Here is a 20,953-nt window from a genome sequence, read left to right as displayed (position 1 = left end):
CCTGTTAATAAAATATACCTGCCTAATAAAATGTAAGCTTAATTTTTTATGATGATATTTGGGAAAGTACCTACTAAATGTTGAACTTCTCCGATATTTTTGTCTTCTCCGAGCATGGGCGCAAGGATAGAAATAATATCCTTATAATATACGTGTAATCCAATTGGGTACAATTCACCTTTTCCCTGTTGTCGTGCTTTGACAGGTTGTCAAGAAAATTGTATCCTTTTTCCTTTGTCAGTGGATATAATCGAGAGAATTTTTGTTTACCTTATGCTAACCATGGTGTTCAAAAAGAACATCAGATGTTTAATAGAAAAATTCAGCGAGGACACTTTCCTAATGTTCAATTAACAAGTCAACTTCATTATATATCTTCACCTAGAGATTTTAATAATAATTAATCCTTATACTTATTGTACTGTCACTATAAAAAAAACTCTTTTATTATTTTTGTAATATTATATTATGATGTAGACGTAGGTACGAAAATATTATAATTAGGAAGTATTTAATAAATTGTAAACGTAATTTTACTTCTAATCACAGACACAAAAACACGCACCAAATTTAAATGGTTAAAAAGAAAATCATAGATTTTATAAGATTACTTAATTTGTGTTGTTCATAAAAGATTATTAGGCTATTTATGTTTTAGAAAATGTACGAACAATAAGTTATAATTACAATAAATAATATCCATTACCTTAAATTACTTTTAAACATTAAGATCTATTCGGATACTTATAAGTCTAAACTGTAAACAAAGCGACATAATCTATGGTCTGTCGTTTTGTACTATCAGGAACGAGAAAAACATATTTTGCTGTTACTATTTTTAAATTCGTTGTAATTTCAAAGATCACGATACAAAGTTGTATTGCACTTTAGATATCAACTTCTTCGTACATAACATACGCCCTGAAATTTCTGATTAAAAACTGGGCTCCCGCAAAAAAGAAATCGGTCTATTAGAATACTTACGCGAGTGCTGGTAGTCTCGTAAAGTCTAATGTAAATCAGCAGTAAAGCAATAAACATTTAATTTTATTCATTATTTATGAAAATATATAAAAATATTATAATTAAAAAAAGATATATTACTATTAGTCGCGTGCATATAAGTACGCTTGTTAAACCTAGCGGGTATTTGGTTACAGTGTTAGTTACCATACATTAGTTTACATTTAGGTCTATTGGAGTACTTATGTCTAAACGACGTGATGATAGTCTGGTATCGTCTGTGGTTCATCCTCTCAGCCCGGTTGTGTCGTGACCCATTCCTGGTCGCAGCAGCGTGGCAAAGGAAGCCGCCGTCCAGTACCACCATCCTGTACTCTTGCAAGCACATCTCCAGCATCTATTTTTAGAATAGAGCAAACTCATACTTAGTACACAGCACTAATAGTCAAAATGGTATTAGAGTTGTTAAATGGGTTCCTGGGTACGATCGCGTCAGGCCAAGTAGTTTTAGATATACGTCGTATAAATGAAAACCGAAATAATACTTCACAGGCTTCAGAGGTACTTTATGTACTGTCTCTGAAACTTATCTGTAAAACTGAAAACTAAAAGTTTTTGAGTATAGTATAGTAAATAGCCTGCCATAGTTTTTATTGAAGGAAATTAGATACGGCCCTAACATCACATGCACAATTAAATCATGTATCAAAATCGTTTATTAAATATGCGTAGAGTAGCGTAGGTACTATGCGCATGTCGGTCTTTTATCTTCAGTGGGGTGTCAAAAGTAAACACTTTGAATGTTATGAATTCGTTTGTATTGAAAAATGTATATGCTTCTTTTGATTTAATATTTTTACAGAGCGAATCCTTATGTCCAGCTAGGTACCTATATTTTTTTGTTGTATTGATAAAAGCTGTCTTTTCTAAAGCTTTAATAAAGCATCGATTTCAGCCAATTATTATCCCATAGGAGAGAACAAACCCATTCGCTTATAAGAGAATGGAAATAAAAGTTTGATCTTTCACTCTGCTCCACTGCAGATTTTCGACTAATGCCACATGTAATAAAGGCGCGTGCTCTTTGAAAAACGAAGGTAGCAAACGCTTATATTCTTACTCTGAAATGGAAGAGTATCTAAGTAAACATAAAACACTCAACATTTTTCGGCCCAACCTGGGAATAGAAATTAGAACCTTGGTCCCACTTTATTAATTTGAATATATACCAACGCATCTTACAGCTCTAATATCGTATTGACCATTGTTCTTATTTAAATTTAACTTAAAATAAAAATCAATTAAGCAGTATTAGTCGTATTTAATGAAAATAACTAAAAAGAAACATAAACATAAAGATATTCATTTATAACTAAAACAAACACTGTGTTGCTTTGAAGTGGATCCATACTTTTTATTGAAGCGCCATGCCAGCATGTTGTATTTATAGTCATTATATAAAGCAGTTAGAGACCTAACCTCATCGGTCACATTGAGGTATATAAATCGATGCATATGACAAAAGAACCCACCATCAAGTATGACCAATCTGTATTGCAGAAAGCACATTTCGAGCATCTAGGAAATAGATAAGAGTTAAAAAAAAACAAAGAATAAATTAATAAAAGATGAAATTCTTCTCATTAAGTTTAACTTAAAAAAAGCATCATTAACTTCAAAAATTAAAACCGTGTGGAAGTGTGCGTTCGGTAGGTAAGTTCTTAAATCAGCATAAGCGATTGTTGATATACCAACCATATGGTACGGTATAATTTACCCCGAGCGCGCTTGCAATATTCGCGCTCGAAGTGCGGGTGATAAGGTGTTCGTTAAAATCGACAACGCGTCGGAGTACTTTACTAGTTTTACTCGACAAGTTTTTGATACTTTTCTCTGGCAAGTGAAAAGTAACCTGGGTCTAATTGGCAACTCTCATGTATATTACTACAATATTGCGATAAGTGGCTCAAAGACGAAAGATAATTAATCGAAATACCTTATAAATGAAAAACTATAGTAACAGTTTCAATAAGTAGTTACGACACGTTTTGGCTGTTTATCGCCCAAAATACAAAAGGGTAGTTTATCGCCGGTACAAATAAAATTTTCATCTAAGTATAACTACCACCATTTTAGATAGATAGATATAGATAGTCTGCACGAAATGAAATGGAAAAAGAGAAAAATAATAAAACACAAACAACGCATATCGCATGAAGCTATCTCGTCCAGCGAACCCATAAAATCGTGTTAAACAAAACGGGACAGTAAAACATAAAAACTTGTGATAAAATAAATTACTTACAATTTGTGTACTTATAATAATAATACATATCTACAATTGTAAATGAACTAATTTCAAAACAAGTCAACGCATCTAAACATTTGTAATCGAATCAACGATGTCAAAACATTGTATTCGCGAACAAGCGAATGCTTTATGACATTACAATAACAAAGTTCCACGCCACGCGGAAACTCCATTTACCAAACAATAGAATAGAGTAAACTGCAAACTTTATTAGCCAAATGATTGTTAAACTAACCCTTAGTATAGTTAAGTTTACATTGTACAAGGAATACAATCGAAGTCGGGATAAAATTTACGGAATACAAAGGGATTTTTATATTCATTTGGTTTACTCGCTATGAAATAGCGTTAATATTATATTATGTATTAATTAATACTATCCGTAATATTATAAGGCTAGTCAAAAATGGGTCATTATGCCAATGACATTATATAATACATAGGTATAGTATCCCTTTTAATGTAAAACTAGTGTCCAAGGACTGTTTCCTACGATCAATACTTTTCCAGAAATAATTGTAAACAGTGTTAATAAACGAATACGCGGTGACAACCACAACATCAGCCGTGTTTGCAGTTAAGGTCAAATGGGGTCACTTGGGATTACTAGGTAAGACAAAAAAAAGGTTAAGGACTCTAGTCCCTAATCTTCTTATATTAAAACAATTATTCTAACACATGAAAATGTAAATGGGTTAATAGTGATATTTAATATATAGGTAGTGTCCAAGTTAGGTTAGGTTAGTTTATGCCCTAGCATCATTCATCATGATCTAAATTTATTTACCTGAGTCATTTTATCTTGGCGCCCTTCCCAAGACAGCATCTCGCTGTACCAAGGCTCGTTCTTTGTGCCGAAATACAGTGGCTCCCATCTGTGATAGGGGTACTCTCTTCGGGCAATTAGCATCGGCTGAAATATCGTGTTTAGTTACATTTACGGTACACTATCGTGCTGGCTATGAGAAAAATCGCGTCGAACGAAATTTAGCGCTCCGTGATTAAATGTATACCGAGACGCGTAGTTTATTTATTAATATTGACGGCTGATTGGCGCAGTGGGCAGACTTATCGCTTTCTAGTCCAAGGCTAGTCGATTCCCACAACTGGAAAAAATTTTGTACGATAAACATTCATCAGTCATCTTAGTACCCATAACATGAGCTACGCTTAATTTGGGGCTAGATGGCGATGGGTCTATAGTCGTAGTATATTTATTCATTTTAAATATGCTTGGTATATGTCCCGTGACAAGAAAGGCAAAAATCGTCCAAAAGCGTATGCGCTAATTAAACGTTTATAAGGCGAGTAAAATGACAAAAATTTAAGTTAGCCAACAGTAAAATCGCAGACTTGTTGAAAACCAGTCTCGTTACTTATAAACACGGGCATATTTTACGACGTTTTAGAACGTTAAAATACATCCATCAGTGAATATTTTAAATATTTGTCCCATCCTGAAAGGCAGCCATTCGTATCTGTCGGCAAACTTGATTGAAGTGGCACTGAGTTAAACGGTGGGAAATTCGATTTTGTAAAACAGGATGACTTTTACTTAGGGCCATAGCATACACGGTACGTTTAGCCTAAATTTTTTGACGTTCGATTATAACAGTAAAAATCTTGGGTATAATTTACGTAGTAAACACAAAATAAGCATATTTTCATATGAAATCGTGAGATTGTAATAGCAATAAAAATAATAACTGGAAAAATTTGTTGTGGGCTTCTTCTTAGACCTGTAGGGCTAGCAAACGCGCCACGAGACCCGTATGTCAATCTCGTATTTTTTCTACAGCTCGTAGACTTCTTCTTATCTTAAGGAGAAGTTTAATTTTCTTGGAGTGCAGTCCGAACTTAGATCGTGTCGTACGCTGACCTTTAACATGTCATTCCGCAAAACGAAGTTTTAAAAGCATTCGTTAACTGTCAAAGGTACTGAATTGTGAAATGCACTCCCAATAAACGTACGACATTTTCAGTCATCACTAGGTATATTTAAAAATGCTGTTAAGGCTCTTTGTCTCGCTCAATAAAGAAGACAATTATTTATTTACTCAAACTCATTTTTAAGTACGTATGGTATGCTAGAGTATATATTAGTTTATTTATTTTTTATATTTATTAATAGTTCTGTTGTATGTGTGTAGTCTGGTTTATTTATTAGTATATAGTTATACTTGTGTATGTTTTTATCAGTGTGCCCACCTTTTCGTTTTCTTGATAGTTTTCCTAATCCTAAGGTTGCCTGACAGAGGTCGCTACTTAGCGATAAGGCCGCCTTTTGTATACTTTACGTACTTGAAGTGTCTGTTCCCTTTTTGATACAGTATAAATAAATAAATATTGCGTCATCCGTAGATTTTCTCTAGGTATAGACGAGATAATGGGTAGACATAATTTTGTCCTAGTGCGCATGCTAGCCCTACAGGGCGCGTTTAGATTCCCCGTTAGTTTAACACCCAATGTATCAATGACTTCGTCTGACTACATTGTAAAAATATGTTATTAGTGTAAAGTAGGGCTGGCTAGATATAGGATATTATTCTAAATATATAGTCGATTACCTCAACTCCACTCGGCGACGGTCTCAACAGCCAAGACTGCAGCCCAGGGAATCGTTGGCAATGAGCGCACACCTTTTGGTGGAAATATTTCGCGCGATTTTCGCTGATTAAATTCACTAACCTGTTGAGGAAAAAAAACAGTAAAGTGTAACTAGGTTTCCATATACAACGTGTAAATGCAAACCGAAATATTACTTAAGAGGCTTTAGAGGTACTTTATTTACTTGTTCTGAGACCTATCTGTGACACCGAAACTCCAACAGTTTTTGAGTAAACCATTGCCATACTTACACCACATGCAAAAGAAAAATCAAGTGGCTCCTGCCACTGTTTTAGGCACGAGTCGCGAATACTATGCACGTGTCAATCTTTTATCTTTAATAGGGTTGTCACTGATAATGTTTTGATAATGTTTGGAAAAATAAATATGCTTCTTCTGATTTAAAATTTTCACAGAGTGATTCCTTATGATATATACTTAAACAGCCTTTGACAATATTTCGTAATTCCGTTAACGTTGTATAACTTCAAAAATTGTTTGGACTTTGGGACCGAGCAAAACATCATCCTCCAACATTAGGAGTCTATCTCCTCCTAATTATATCCTAACGTTACGGATGATCGCATCACCATAGCTCCCGTAAAACTCCAGAAACCCGTTAACCCAGTGGGACCTATGCCGGAACAGACTACTATATTAATTGTTATCATCATAAGACCGGACAGTAGTTCCCTCTGTGCTACCACTACAAACAACTTATCTGCCAAGCGTGGGGCCCGTAATGGCAAAGCTTCCCGTTGGTAGAGGCCTTTATTCCAGAACAGGGCTGTTATAGGCTACTGATGAATATTCATTTCAGAATGTTGTCTGGTCTGGTCAGATGTAGCATAGAAATCGATTAATAAAAGTCGTTAAAGGCATCCAAATCGCATTTTGTAAAGACTTATTTTATAGAAAGCTATTACCAAGTAGTAAGCCGTTACGAAAGTAGGAAATATCATTTCTTTTTCATGACGGTCGGTTTAAATATTTTTGTTGAGTAACCATTTCAGAAAGACAAAGTGATACTCTTATTAGCTGATTATATTTTGAAAATTGTGGGATAAGGTTTGTTTTTTTTGTACTTGTACTTGACAGGCCAAGCAGATTATATGGTTTACCTGATTGTAATTGGCATGCTAGGAACACGTTCTGCAACGTGCCGCCCTGTGCCTATAAACATGGGTCGTATATATTAAGCCTGTAGTTACTCCAGCAACCACTCTCTGCAGACTCGCAGGGTGTTTCCATACAATAAATAAACAAAAGTGACGTTTGACAGCAGTGATTGCTAAGCCTGTGGCGAGATACGTATCACCCCTTTGGAACACAGTATAGGAAGAATGCTGCTAGGTGGCAGTAAAAAGCATTGCAGTAGTGGGTGAGCCGGATGAGCTCTGTCACAAAAAACTCTGTACGCCCTTCTTACCGGAACACAGCATTGCAACAATGCTGATTGGTGGCAGAAATAAGCCTGGCGTTAGTACTTCCTCCGATGAGCTCTGCCACAAAAAGCTCTAGCTACTACTAGTGGTAATACGCTAATCGATCTATTTCCTGAAATTCCTGAACAACCAGACATTCTAAGAACACTTTGCTCATCATCACCATCATCATATCAACACATTACCGACCCACTACAAGGCACGGGTCTCCTCCCACAATGAAAAGGAGTTAAGGCCGTTGTCCCTCACGCACCAGGCGGATTGGTGGACTCCACACACCATTGAGAACATTATGGAGAACTCTCAGGCATGCAGGTTTCCTCACGATTTTTTCCTTCACCGTTGAAGCAAGTGATATTTTAATAACTTAAAACGCAAATAACTTTGAAAAGTTATAGGTTTGCTGGCTGGGATTCGAACTTGGCCCCTCGAAATTGAAGTCAAGCTCCTACCCGTAGAGCAATCATCGTAACAGTTTGCTTATACCACTCTTGAAATGATTACAAAATGTTCTCCAAATTTTAGGATTCGTTTCGGTTGGTAAATATATATGAGATCTTTATTAAGCCTAACAAACCTTTATATCTATCGTTAAACTTTGCCGCTTCATTTTGTCAGCATTTTATGTTACGACAAAGTAGCTTGGCTGCGACAGCTTAATATTATATGGACCATGACGAATTTACGACATCATTTCATAGTTAATTGGCTTTTACCAAAGAATTTTAGCAACGTTTTTGCAAAAGTCAGATTATAATGTTTTATAGCCCACAGAATGACGTTTCGTTCTGAAGGCTCCACCCACGTTGATATCATAGAAACTTTTAATAATGATGATCCGATCGCCCCCGCTCAAAATCTCAAAGGCAATATTTACTCCTAGTTACGGTTACTATAAATAGCTTTGGAAAAAATATCTACAAAAGGCAATATATGAAAGGCACTAGTAGAAGAACATGAGTTGCAAAGAATGTCTTTAAAACAGTTCTCAATATTGAATTTACTTCAATAACATTTAAACTGAAAAACATTTGAATTGTACACTCTCTCCACTAGAACAGAAAGAAGTAATTCCTATCCGCACATTAAACAACAAATGCCAACAATTACAAAAAAGTGTAAATAGTAGAAGTTCTAGATTGTTAAATAGTAAACATTGACGGACCAAGCAAGTCATCCCTACTAATCCCTACTAATATTATAAATGTCAATGTAACGTTGTTAGTTACGCTTTCACGCAAAAACTACTTAACCGATACTCATGAAACTTTGTACACATATTCTTGAAAATAGTAATCAGTAATATAGGACACTTTTTATCCCGACATTAAGCTAGGTAGGAGGGGATAAATGTGTTTGACGATTTTACACCATAACTCCGTCAAATTATAACCAATTTAAATAATTATTTTTGTACTAAAGAGGTTATAATATATGTTTAATTTTGCCCAAACTTTGGTTGGAGATAGAGGACAGAACTCCTCAGCGGACAGCAGCAAACACCTCATTTAAGGCTTCAATTTTTTTAGAACTGCTACTATGCCACATCAAAAAACAAAATCAAACGCAGACGAAGTCAACAGCTAGTAAGTGATAAACTATCACCTATAAACAGAATAACGCTTCGCAGGTCATACAAGGAACACAATACCAAACCAGTGTTCAGTGACAAAGTGCCCTGTGGCCATCGACCTGATGCGTTGGTGTTAAACCTCTTGTGCCTAAATGCCGGACCACAGCAATGGCAACAGCTTGACGGTAGAAATAGTAGTACTTCCCCGAACGAGTTGTCCCACAAAGGTACTACTAAGGAAAAGTTGTTGCACGCTGAGCATCCATTTACTTTATGCACTCAAAAACATATTTCTAAAGGTTCCCAACAACGTGCTTGTCAACACCCACAGTACATTTCCCCATTGTTACACACAATAAACTCGTACATGCAGGTACTTTGAACACTAAAAGGATCATTTATCAACTTACGTGTCTTTGTCGCGAGGTATCTCCGTCCCCTTCTCAACTTCAAATAGCGGCACTACAAAGACCGTCTTAGCGAATATACATCCCTCGTCTCGTTTCTTATCGCCCATAAGTTTCCTCACCATTGTTAGAAATTTCGTCGCTAATCCGTCACTCGGCACAAACTCTATGTCAGATACGATGAAATAGTTCGTCCTTGAGGCGTTTCGCGCTACATTTCTACCGATGTTTATTGGATAAATCAAATTTTTCTCCTTTCTGAAAGTCTGTATATCAAAATCCGTCAATCCAGAACAATCATCGAAAACTAACTTCGGTACTACACTCTGTTTCGGAATCTTAGCCATCATTCTCTCGATCTTTTTTTTTCGCACCCACTGTATATATTCCGCCCTCGTTTTGTTGTTCAATTTTCTATAACGGTCTAATTTTTTCACCAATATCTCTTCTGATGACATGTTTTTGGTGGTAGTTTGAGTATCTACCGTTGTTATATGGGTTTTTGAAATAAGGGGCTTAAACGTTGGCGGATAACGTTGAGGATAAAAAAGATGAAGAGACACTTTAGACATCGCAGCATAGCATCTACAAAGTTGCTTCATCATTTGCATTGTTAGATCTATATCGTAATCTGGTACAAAAACTGCCAGGCTTATAGGCCCATCCCAATATCTCGCTATTTCTACGATGTGGTAAATAAATTCTGGCGTTGCCTGGGTGGCGTATGTCACAGCATTGTATTTTGAATGATTAGCAAATGCTGTACCCTGTACAGCGTTGTATATTACCCTATAAGCGCCTTGAATCGTTCCTTCTGGAGTAGGGTATACCGGAATATTTTTCCAACCGATTGTTTCTGGAAGGCCATAGTTGAAATGGCAGAAGCTGGTGTTCTCGTTAGGCTGCTGTCCTGCTAAAAACGCACCAGGTCTGTAGTCAAAGTCACCGACTCTCGCAGCAAAATGAGGCATATCTTGATGTCTGCAGGCATAGAGCTGGAGGATTATCGTCAGTATTAATATGAAGGAAGCTATGAGAAGGATGGTTGAATGCCTTCGTGACAGACGATAAGAGTATGCCCCAAATATGCGTAGGCATCTCGACATTTTTATGGCACATTGTCTTAGATTACATTAAATATGTAAGAACCGTGCTTAATTCTTTACGGTTCATCTGACAATCCATGTTTAGGGGTTAAATTCATATATAAATGAGGTAAATTTGTAGGAAAAATAATGTCATTGTTAACTGTGCAAGTATCGTGAACCGATAGAGTCTAAACGTGGCACAATTTACAAACAAATCACAAAACACAGTAACCTATATTTTTTTATAACCTCAAATAGTATATTAAATTTATCACTTCGAAATGTTCACAACACAGTTCTCACTTTATATTTCAGAAAGATTAGTTACTTTTAGGGTCTTGTTTATAATATTTGACACATAAAACAAAATGTACATTGCTCCATATCATTTTCTTTCTTTTATTTTCTTAGAAAGGAAACATCACTTTGACAGCTGCGCACGCCGCAACGCAAAATTGATGCGCAAAGCGACTACAAAGAGATCAATAGTTCCATCTGACCGTTGCCGCTAGTTACTCAGCTGTGGCTATTTATGACAGAAACCAAAGTCATAAAAAAAAGATTAAACGTATACCAAGATGAAGCGGTGTTAGCCCAGTAATTAGGACTTCGGCTTCACTTTCGGGGGGCCGAGATCCTAGCATCCTATCATGATCCTAGCAACCTATCAGCAATCCTAGCATGAACCTCTAACTTTTCTTAATTATGACGTAAGATGACTGATAAATAATTGCATATAAATACTTCATGTTCACCACAATAACATTGTCCAGGTGTGGAAATCGAACCCACGGCCTTGGACTCAGAAAGCAGGGTCGCTGCCAACCAATCGGCCGTGAAAACCATAAGTATAGTTAGAAGTTACCTACGTAATTAACGTAATTCTCCTGGGCGTAAAAATAATTAATTTTGCTGCCCCTTACAACATTTTTACCCAATTTTTCTTTACGATGAATTCACAGGGCACCAGGATGCAAGCTATCTCTGTACCAAATTCTATAAGGTACTGTAATTGAGCAAAACATAGCCAACAATCAAACGAAAAAAGCGCTGATCCCTTCTCTCGCCATAGGTCCTCCGAAGATATATTGTTTCAATTGCTTTGACGCGGAGAACCGGTAATAGACCTGATGGAATGACGCTTGTTCCATGGAGGCTGGAAAGGTAAACTACCGTTTGCGAGGCCATTTTGACGGCAAAATGGCAGCTCAATTAAATATGACGTTTTCTAAACATACGATAATGTATTTTCATCCAAAGTTTAGTACAATAACGTAACATTTGTCCTGTATAGTTTCCATCTATTTGGATATCATACACCCGCTATTCTGACCGATACGAAAGGCAACATGTGTTTGAACCTTGGCTGTATCACATATTCAGACGAAAGTGGGTGCAGCTGCTACAAAGAAAGGCGCAAATATGAAAACCTATTTACCTTAACTTCATTTTTGTGCCTTTTCGGGTGAGATTCTGGGACGAGGACCCGGAGGCTTAGGGACTTTTTTTAAATTACCAAAAAAGGGTTATCAATTCCATAAGGGATCCCAGAGCTGCCCAAAGTATTAATTTAGTTTGGTTCAAAGAATCAATGTTGCCATATTTGGTAGTACGATACGTTGCGGACTGCGGTGGTATTAAGGATGTTTTCGATTGATTTTGGTACTACTTTTATTAACAAATAATTTAATAAAGAAGTTTAATAAAAAAAATCAAATCAAATAAACAAATAGGCGCACTTTCGCATTTATAATATTAGCATGGACTCGAGTATCTTTAAAAGTTGCAGTTTTCATGCAATGCACTCTTTATGATTATTTTTATTTTTTTTTATTTATGCCTATATGAATTGTTACAGGCACTTATGTAGCGTTCATACATAATATCTGTTTCTATTTTTCAAGTAGGCTAGCCTATATATTCCGAACCGGTGTAATGACTCTACAGAAGCGAGATTCTAATCAGAAGACAGCGGCAAGATTTTTATTTATTTATTTAATTATTTCCAACTTACGACTAGTTTACAGGAATTTCCTAATGCACTAGCGTATATACTGATGCCTACCTACACACTAAACTTTACCAGAGTAGCAAATGCACCACAAAGCAACCTTTGTGAGTTCAGTCAGAGTACAACAAAACAGATCCGTTCTCTCAGCTATGTCGTTTAGGGTGCGAATCGCGCGCGTCAGCGGCGCCTTGTTGAGCAAGTTGGTTCGTCTGCGCGGCACCGCCAGCAGGGGCGGCCTGCGCCTGCGCCACACGAACCGGTCCGGGGCACAAAGATTAATCTGACCTAAAACGTCCGCATTATGCAACTTCCCCCTAATTATTTTAAACATATACAATATAAGTGTTAGTTCCCTCCTAACTTAATAAGTTAACTTAAGATAATCAACAGTTGCCCTATTCCAACATAAACAATTTACAATTTAACATACATTTTCATATCTCATGAGAGAAGAAAGTGGAGCATAAAACTGTTTTAATTATACGCCGATACAAATATATTTTTACCATACTTATAAGAAAAAAATGGCAGCCCGGATACCTAATTACTGATTTTCATTACCAACCTTTGTTAGGTAACTTGCCATGTTAATTATTACCTTCGAGTATGTCTGGGTAAAATATTGCAACTGAATTGTTTCGTAAGACACTTATCTAACATCAATCTAAGCCATACTAAAGCCTTAATTATTACGTTCGAGTACGTGTGTCCAAAATATTGCAACTGATTTTTTGTATGACAATGCATGGCACTTACGTAACATCAATCTAAGCCAATCTAAATCCAATATTGCGGACTGTGAAAGATGACGGACTAAGTATTTTATATCTGCCTCTCGATGTGGGTATCAAGTGAAAGAAATAATGACGTCGATAAAAAATTATTATCATTTTATCCAGGCTACTGACCTTTTTTAGTGATCCAGATATAAAATAGCTTTTTTCTAATTCATCTTGTTTTAAATAAGATTCGTCGTTGGAATTACGTTTGTCCCAAAATATATTCAAGCATAAACTCACTTTGAAGCACCGAAAAGCTACAAGTAACGTCTAGTCACACGACGTTTACATTTTAACTTCATTTACTACGCCACACTGACGTGAGAGGCAAATTGGAAACCAGACCGTGACTGCAGTGAAAATTTAACTAAGTAAACCTAAGCACAGTCAGGTGTGAAGTTTCACAGACGTATCATGATGAAATTATTGTTTTCCTTGAAACTTGTAGGTTTTAGTATTTTGGTAACTAGTTATGCCCGTATGTAGTAAATTTAACGAATATTAAATTTACTGCTGGAAAACAGAACTCAATTCAAAATGTATCATATATATATATTTATGTATTCAAATATATATTTAATTAGCACTTTTGAAGCGTGAAGCTTACGGGATTGTACCGGTGTGACTCTACCGGTTTAGTGACTCTGGCAGATTTAACTGAGAAGGAACCGACAAGAAACACAGCAGTTGCTCTTTCCAACACCAACAGTTTATAAACAAAAACAGTTTATTTTTAATATTACGGTTCACTAATGAACTAATTTTGTTAAATTCTTATAATTTTCTTAGGGGCTTTAGTTTTTTTTATAAAACCGACGCAATTGCCGACTAAATTGCATGCATCTTGGGCATTATTCCGATTCCTAGAAATATTTACAATTAAAATCCGTTCAGTAAATTTAACTCTAGATCTATAGTATACCGTAGCTGTGTATATTTTTCAGGATAATAATAAACCTATGTCACTCTTAGTCATATAAACCAATAGTGTTTATGTGTGTTTCGTCTGCTTACAACTTCAGATTAAATTATCCCATATAAACTTTCATTCTACGACTAACCGCGTAGCAACGTCCTTCCGTTGGTAATCTGTAGCGTAAAAACAAACTCCTCAGCTTCATTAGAAGTATAAATCTATGCAGAGACTGTATTCATCTGCAGCTTTAAAATGCGTAAAAGATGAGCAAATTAACGCTGCATTTATAGCATTAAAGTAGAGATGGCATACTTATAGAGAATTTTAATTAAACATTTAAAAGCTCGGCTGCCTTTGCGTTTTCTAATAGTTTTAACCTCATTCCCCTAAAAGTTTGGTGCTTCGAGGTTCCGCTTCCGGTACCTCAACGTCTACTCCGGAACTTGATAATTTTAAGTTTTTTGCACGCTATCGTTCTGTAGGCTTTAAACAACAGTCTTTCTCCAGATCCAGTATCGAAAGCTTTGAAAATTATGAAAAACTCACTAAACGAAAAATTCAAAACAAATAATATCTTTGTTAAACCACTTTATAGAAAAACTAAGATTCATGATCGGGATAATGTTGAAAAAGGTACAATACCGTTCACTTTTGATAGGACAGTAAAACTATGTGGCGATGATTTTAATGTCAAAACTGTGATATCAAAACATGGTGTTAATGTGATAAACGTTAAACGTAAAATCAATAAAGATTACAGAGTAGTGCTACCCGGTGCCTGTAGTAGTGATAAAAGTGCTGATACATTCACAAAATTTAAACAAATAGATCTAAGTAATTTTATAAATAAGCAAGCTGTTAAAAATAATGTACCTAAATCACATTATAAAACCAGTAATAATAAAATGTTAGGAAATAGTAAAGATATTATAGATGGGACTTTAAATAAAGAAGGAAAAAGTAAATTACATACAGCGGAATATAAGGACATAGTTATTTTACACAAGGTACTAATCAGACTTATTTTTGCTGAAAAAACAGTAATAAAAAAGTTATAGTCTTAAAGAATTAATATCGAAGCAAAATTAGTTAATACAAAAGAAAATTATAAATTCCGAGAGTCCGCGTGTTTACGATTACACTTTCTTATTTATTAATAATGTTTACAAGGCAAACAAAAAATCCGATAAGGAACTATTTTAGCCTTATTTTTAATTCGTTTAATGATTTCTAGCCGGATATGAGTATTTAGAAAGTTTAATCATGACGTTATGGAATTCGAGTAAAATATTTATAACTAGGCCATAGTGTATCCTGGAGGCCGTGCTTTTAACTATTCTGTGAAGACTTACACCAATGCTACAGTAGGTTATGGAAACATTAGGCCTCACAAATAAACGTGATTTTATTCAGTATTTTGTAACGATATTTGAAAGGAGCTCGGAGTTGAAGTGTGACAAAACACCGAATATGTAACTATTCCTTCGTTCTTTCACGTTTTTTCTGGTGGGAGACTTCAACCATGGCTAGTTACCCTACCGAGAAAGACGAGGCACTAAGTGATTAAACCTTCCGGTACGATGTTGCATATACACTAATGGTGGTTGTTGTCTTCTTCTATAGGTAGATATATAATTATTCTAATAAATACCTTCTATGGGATTCACGAAAACAAGTACTCCAGAGATAAATCCGTTTAATGTTCACACGGTGATAGGTACACAGTAAACACAAGCACAGAAGTTAGAAATAGGCAGAAGAAGATAAACACCATAGTAAATAAGCAGAAGGAGTATAGAGTGACAGTTGTAAGCAAAGATTAGCGGTAATAGATGAACATATGGCAGAGCGATAACGATAAGCGACAAGCGACACAGGTGTTGCGTAAAGTATCGAGATCATACTAAAGTTCCACAGAAAGTTCTTGTGTCCGTATGTGAAACGAGTTTAAAGAAGCGATTGCGCGTGTTTCCATTGCACGATTTGAATGCCGTGTAATATTGATACTGTTATGTCGGATATTATTGTCGTGATTATTAATTATAATGATAATCTGTTTAATATTATGTATGTATAATATTGTGTATAATATAGTGTTTAATATGTTGTGTAAATAGATACTAATATTGTAAATAATATGATATATATATAAGTGCTGTGTGTATGTGTGTAAGTGTGAATGTAAGGAAGTAGGCTACACACCAATTAGGCGAATAGGTTTAATATAAGTGCCATACCACTAACGGATTAGCCTATTACCATCTTAGACTGCATCATCACTTACCAGCAGGTGAGATTGGGCTAACTTGAAGTGGAATAATAATAAAACGTGTATAAGGTCAAATCAAGATCAAGATCAATCGTATTGCGATTAGCATACTAAATACCAATCTTATATTAAGGGTCACCTGGTTCAATAGGATATTTCAAATTAGCTAGCCGTCACACGTTATCGGACTAATATGAAGGATTTGAGTTTTTTGTAGGTGCCTGATACATGGCTTAGAATATACCCAGCACCAAAAGAATCTGGAGAAACGTTGTATTCAGTAATATTAAGATGTGTTCTGTGCCAACTGGGATTGACATCATTCCTTATACTTTGGACTGTTATTGCAGTTTTCACAATTCAATCTTTTGAAGGTAAGTACTGAGTTGTTCATCATTAAGTTTCCATCAGACATGTTTGTAGATATTAATAGAAGATAATAAATTAAAGAAATTTGCAAAACAAAATTTCAAAAGAAATTTTATCAAAAAGGAAACGGGCTTTCCAAAGTATTTGGCAAAACCTAAGCGTAGTAAACCCATTTGACACAAAAATTTCCTCGTTTTTTTATTTTATTACCTATGCCAATCAATTACTGTATTCAAATAGTGAAGTTTCCTCATAGGACCACAAGAAGCAAAAGTGTCATCAGAATTTGAAAAAGAACAGAATCAACTCGTCATCGATTTGGCGACCGAGCTAAGACAGGTAAGTATTTTTCCTTTTTACAAAAGTTCCAAAAAAACTACTTGTAATTGATTTTATGCGTGTTATTTGTTTTTTGGCGATTTAACTCCACTTCTTCGAGTACAAATTAATAACAATGATTTTTTATATTCATTTAACTCTTTCATTTTTAGTCAGGTCACTTTCTTCTACAACCTATTACGGAAACCTTTATTAGAGCATTATGAGTGATCTAAGCTCAATATCCCTCTTTATTATGGGTGAATTCTGTAAATATTTTAAAAATATTTAATTCTTTATGAGAAGGCTGAAGGTTTGTACTTTAACGCACTCAAAAAGGAACATACCTGCTCACCTTCTAAAGTAGTCGTCAAAATAAGTAATATGTCAAATATACATTTAACATTAAATAAACTATTAAATAATATGTTTCATCTACTCCCATGCTTTAAATCCTCCATTAAAGATTCTGAAACAGTCCGCTTATTGCCAACATTAAAACACCCAATATCACTGGGTCAATTGGTCAACCATTATATTATCCAAACGTATTATATAATGTTTTTCTGCATTTCATTATAACACTCTCGTGGGTTTTTTCGATCCTTCTGCTTAAAAGTTTTACTCAACAAACAGCCACACTACTTACTGTTTGATGCGTGGTATCTGTATTAATTTTAAAACAAGAACATTGTCATTCACACGCGTGTCCCTGCAGAACGCTGTATATAAAGAAGAAGATATTTTTTTTTCTACGATATTTTTATTATTTTGTTTACAAAAAAATGCGCAATTCTTATAGTAATTGATATAATTTTAATTGATACTTATAATAAAATATTTTTATATTACAAGTATAGATTTATAATTATATTTTTCAAATTCCATAGAAAATAAAAATAGTGAATGGCAAATATAAATATTCCGCCGAGTCCTTTAGGATCGCCACATTTCAATATTAAAGAACATATTAAGTGAATTTTAATAATTGCACTATACAAAATGTTAATTACTACGACAGTAATTAACTCTTTCATTAATACTTGGTTTATTAGTATATGCTCAGTAATGGATGATATTAGGTTACTAGGACTGGCTTTAATGTTAACAATAAGCTAACTGTTTCAGAATCTTTCAAAAGGGTTACATATTATGGGAGTAGATAAAGTCTTGTATGCACCTGTTGATAATTAGGTATTATCAACAGGTACATACAAGTTGTCAAACAACATATTATCAAAAACACTTATGAGAATTATACAAAACCTACATTCGTGTTTTAGAACAACACATTGTGTTCAGTATACAACAGTTACATTAATAACTAAAAACACATTGATGTGACTTTTTATATAAAAATTGTAATAAATTAAAAACTGAGGAATAATTTTGAAGTCCCAACAAAAACTATCAAATGTTGGTTGCTGGGTTTATTTCTTAGTTGAAAGAATTAAATAGACACACACTTCACCGAAAAAAGTTACATGAAAAAAGTGTCATACATGGTAATTCCAATTCCCTTCGCTGGGCTCTCAAATTTCGTTTTCATGAATTTTACAAATTGGGACGTAGCCATATTTCCGTTTTCCCTCGACGACGTCGGGTATCGGTATGAATATAATAAGCGGCACGTCATAAAATATAAGTTTCATTTTTTTCAACTCCTTGCATGGTATCAACGCCTGGTACTTATATCATAATTATTTTCATCGTATCATCATCATCCTCAAATAATTATTGTGCTTTTATATAAGCAAAGTAGAATTCTGATTCTACGATGAAGTGCTTGCAAATCAAAAATATAAATCGGGCGACGTATATTTCTAGTAATAAATGTAATAGAGTAATGAAACCATCCCATCTTTAAGTGGCGCAATCGGGTGAAAATATAACTTAAATGCCTACGCAAAATCAGATCTGGAAGACTGATTCCTTCTGGATAGTCGCGTACCGTATTTGGAATGAATTACTTTCCGTCTAGTGGGTGTGAATTTAGCCAAGCGCAAACTATCGAATCTAAATGTTATTCAACTGGAAAAGTCGTTTGATAAACTTACTGGCGCATTGATTTGTGGACAGTCTTTAAGGAGGAAGTAAATTTTAAAATATATCTATAATAATATTACAAATGCGAAAGTTTGGATCGATGCATGGCTGGTTGTAACTCCAGAACATGATATGAGCGCAGAGATAGATTATAGTTTGAAATGAAACTTTTACTTTTTTTTTAATCAGAAAAATGTACGGTTCCAGTGGGAAAGATTTGTTATAGTTTTCACAGCGCAGTTGGATAATTGTGATGACGAAACACCCATGTTATTGAAAAACTTTAGATGCAAATTATAGTACCTGAATAGGTACACATGATCCAGGTAAATTAGGTAAGAGCTATCTTAAATTCGTTCCTCTAAAACAATTTACATTGATTTGGCCATTTCATTCTCTAGTCTGTCGACTAAACGGTTTAAGGAAGACTCTGTGATTGGTTGCATTTTGCAGCAGAAATTTTGCGGGCGCATAGCGTTAGTTTAGCCTTCCTTTTAGTGTTTCATCGTAGCAGCTTTTCACATTGACATGAAATCCACTTTAGAGGATTTAATTATACCTGGCAGAGAGAGCGATAATATTATATATTCAGATATTCTAGTATCCTTTGACGAAAGCTCCATAGTGAAAATTTGTCCCTCTGTGAATGTTCTTTGAAGTCTACGATGGAAGGCGTTGATAGAAGTTTCGAGTGATGGTCGTCATAATGTTGAAATTGCCTAGCTACACTCGAAATTAAAAATCAATCTTTTCCAAAACTTCAGGTGAAAGATTTAATTGGGTAGTGCTATTTTTTTTGACAACCAATCCTCACTGGGCCAGCGTGGTGGACTGAGGCCTAAACCCTCCTCATTGCAGGAGGGGACTCGTGCCCTGTAGTGGACCGGTTAACACAATATGTGAATAAATAACAGGTCAATATGTCATTTTCAGCGTGATATAATCACGTAAGTAGCAGGCTTAATTAAATCGAAGTGTTTCAATTATCACAGGCAATCTCCTTGTAGTACGCGTTCAAATACTAGATACACTGTTTGATTACGGGATATTGGATTATCGTGGATTCTAATCAGCGAATTATAAGACCCTTGTGTTACAGTTATGTTATAAATTGGGTAAATAATTTAACTTTGGATAACTATAATTTATTTATATTTAATGCAGATATTTTATTAAACTAATTAGCATTTAAACAAATGTGCTGATAATTACTAATAGTTTTCGAGAAATAGTTAAAATTATATTTGCTTCACATCCAATGTTCATGACATTGCGCCAGTGGGTATAATCGGGAGCATTTTCGATACATTTCAGTCTTGTATGATACTTTTGACGATGCAAAGATACATCATGGTGTCTTTGTCATTATCACTTCTAAGTTAAATAAGCCCGCCAGTACGCGGCGCAGTTGGCGGTTAGAAATCTCTTGTTAATAATAAAGCCGCCTATTGTACCTGCCTGATATTTGTAATTTTTATTTTCGTTAAACTATTCATTATGGTTTGGTGTACAATAAAGTGTAGTAAATAAATAACAAATAAATATATATATTACCATTACCGCTCTGTAGCAGTAGTCATGAAAAGTGATACAAAAATCTTTTTGTCGGTTTTAGAATGATGAAATCAAGGGAATTCGTGAAGAGTCCGTATACATAGAATATGAAGTAATAAAATAACTAAGAGCCATTAGGATGTTCTTCTCCACAAATATATAAGTACCTTTAAGTTTAGCTCGTAAGATACCACCAAGCGCAAATCATAAAATACGTAGCGCGAATTTTATGATCCCTAAACATACTAGAACACGTTGTCACGTATTTGAATGTGTAAAGTATTTATCATCATATTC

At 34.9% G+C, this 20,953-nt stretch overlaps 2 protein-coding genes across 2 annotated transcripts in view; one reads left to right on the top strand and one right to left on the bottom strand.

Annotated features, from left to right (window-relative positions):
- Positions 1-1,128: 1,128 nt before the first annotated feature.
- On the bottom strand, positions 1,129-10,761 carry LOC120625211. The gene is made up of 4 exons (XM_039892199.1): positions 9,310-10,761; positions 5,842-5,962; positions 4,062-4,187; positions 1,129-1,360 (listed from the first exon to the last, which is right to left on the bottom strand). Exons 1-4 carry the CDS (start codon positions 10,410-10,412, stop codon positions 1,163-1,165), a joined length of 1,548 nt encoding a protein of 515 aa, XP_039748133.1. The 5' UTR covers positions 10,413-10,761; the 3' UTR covers positions 1,129-1,162.
- Positions 10,762-12,554: 1,793 nt separating this feature from the next.
- LOC120625030 overlaps positions 12,555-20,953 on the top strand; it is a 34,982-nt gene continuing 26,583 nt past the window's right edge. The window contains exons 1-3 of the mRNA XM_039891939.1: positions 12,555-12,608; positions 16,587-16,743; positions 16,995-17,077. Coding sequence (XP_039747873.1) covers positions 12,555-12,608; positions 16,587-16,743; positions 16,995-17,077 — 294 coding nt within the window. The remainder of the gene's footprint in view (positions 12,609-16,586; positions 16,744-16,994; positions 17,078-20,953) is intronic.

Source organism: Pararge aegeria, chromosome 7 (genome assembly GCF_905163445.1).
Source record: "Pararge aegeria chromosome 7, ilParAegt1.1, whole genome shotgun sequence".
Classification (NCBI taxonomy): domain Eukaryota; kingdom Metazoa; phylum Arthropoda; class Insecta; order Lepidoptera; family Nymphalidae; genus Pararge; species Pararge aegeria.
This window is presented reverse-complemented; position numbering and strand designations above follow the sequence as displayed.

What these genes read in the sequence shown, in the direction of transcription:
- LOC120625211 (XM_039892199.1), bottom strand. Translation starts at nt 10,412, where the DNA reads ATGTCGAGATGCCTACGCATATTTGGGGCATACTCTTATCGTCTGTCA. An exon ending in ATACCTCGCGACAAAGACAC is followed by an intron (nt 5,963 to 9,309) that starts GTAAGTTGATAA and finishes TTTCCTCAACAG; the next exon opens with GTTAGTGAATTTAATCAGCG. An exon ending in CGTCGCCGAGTGGAGTTGAG is followed by an intron (nt 4,188 to 5,841) that starts GTAATCGACTAT and finishes ACGATATTTCAG; the next exon opens with CCGATGCTAATTGCCCGAAG.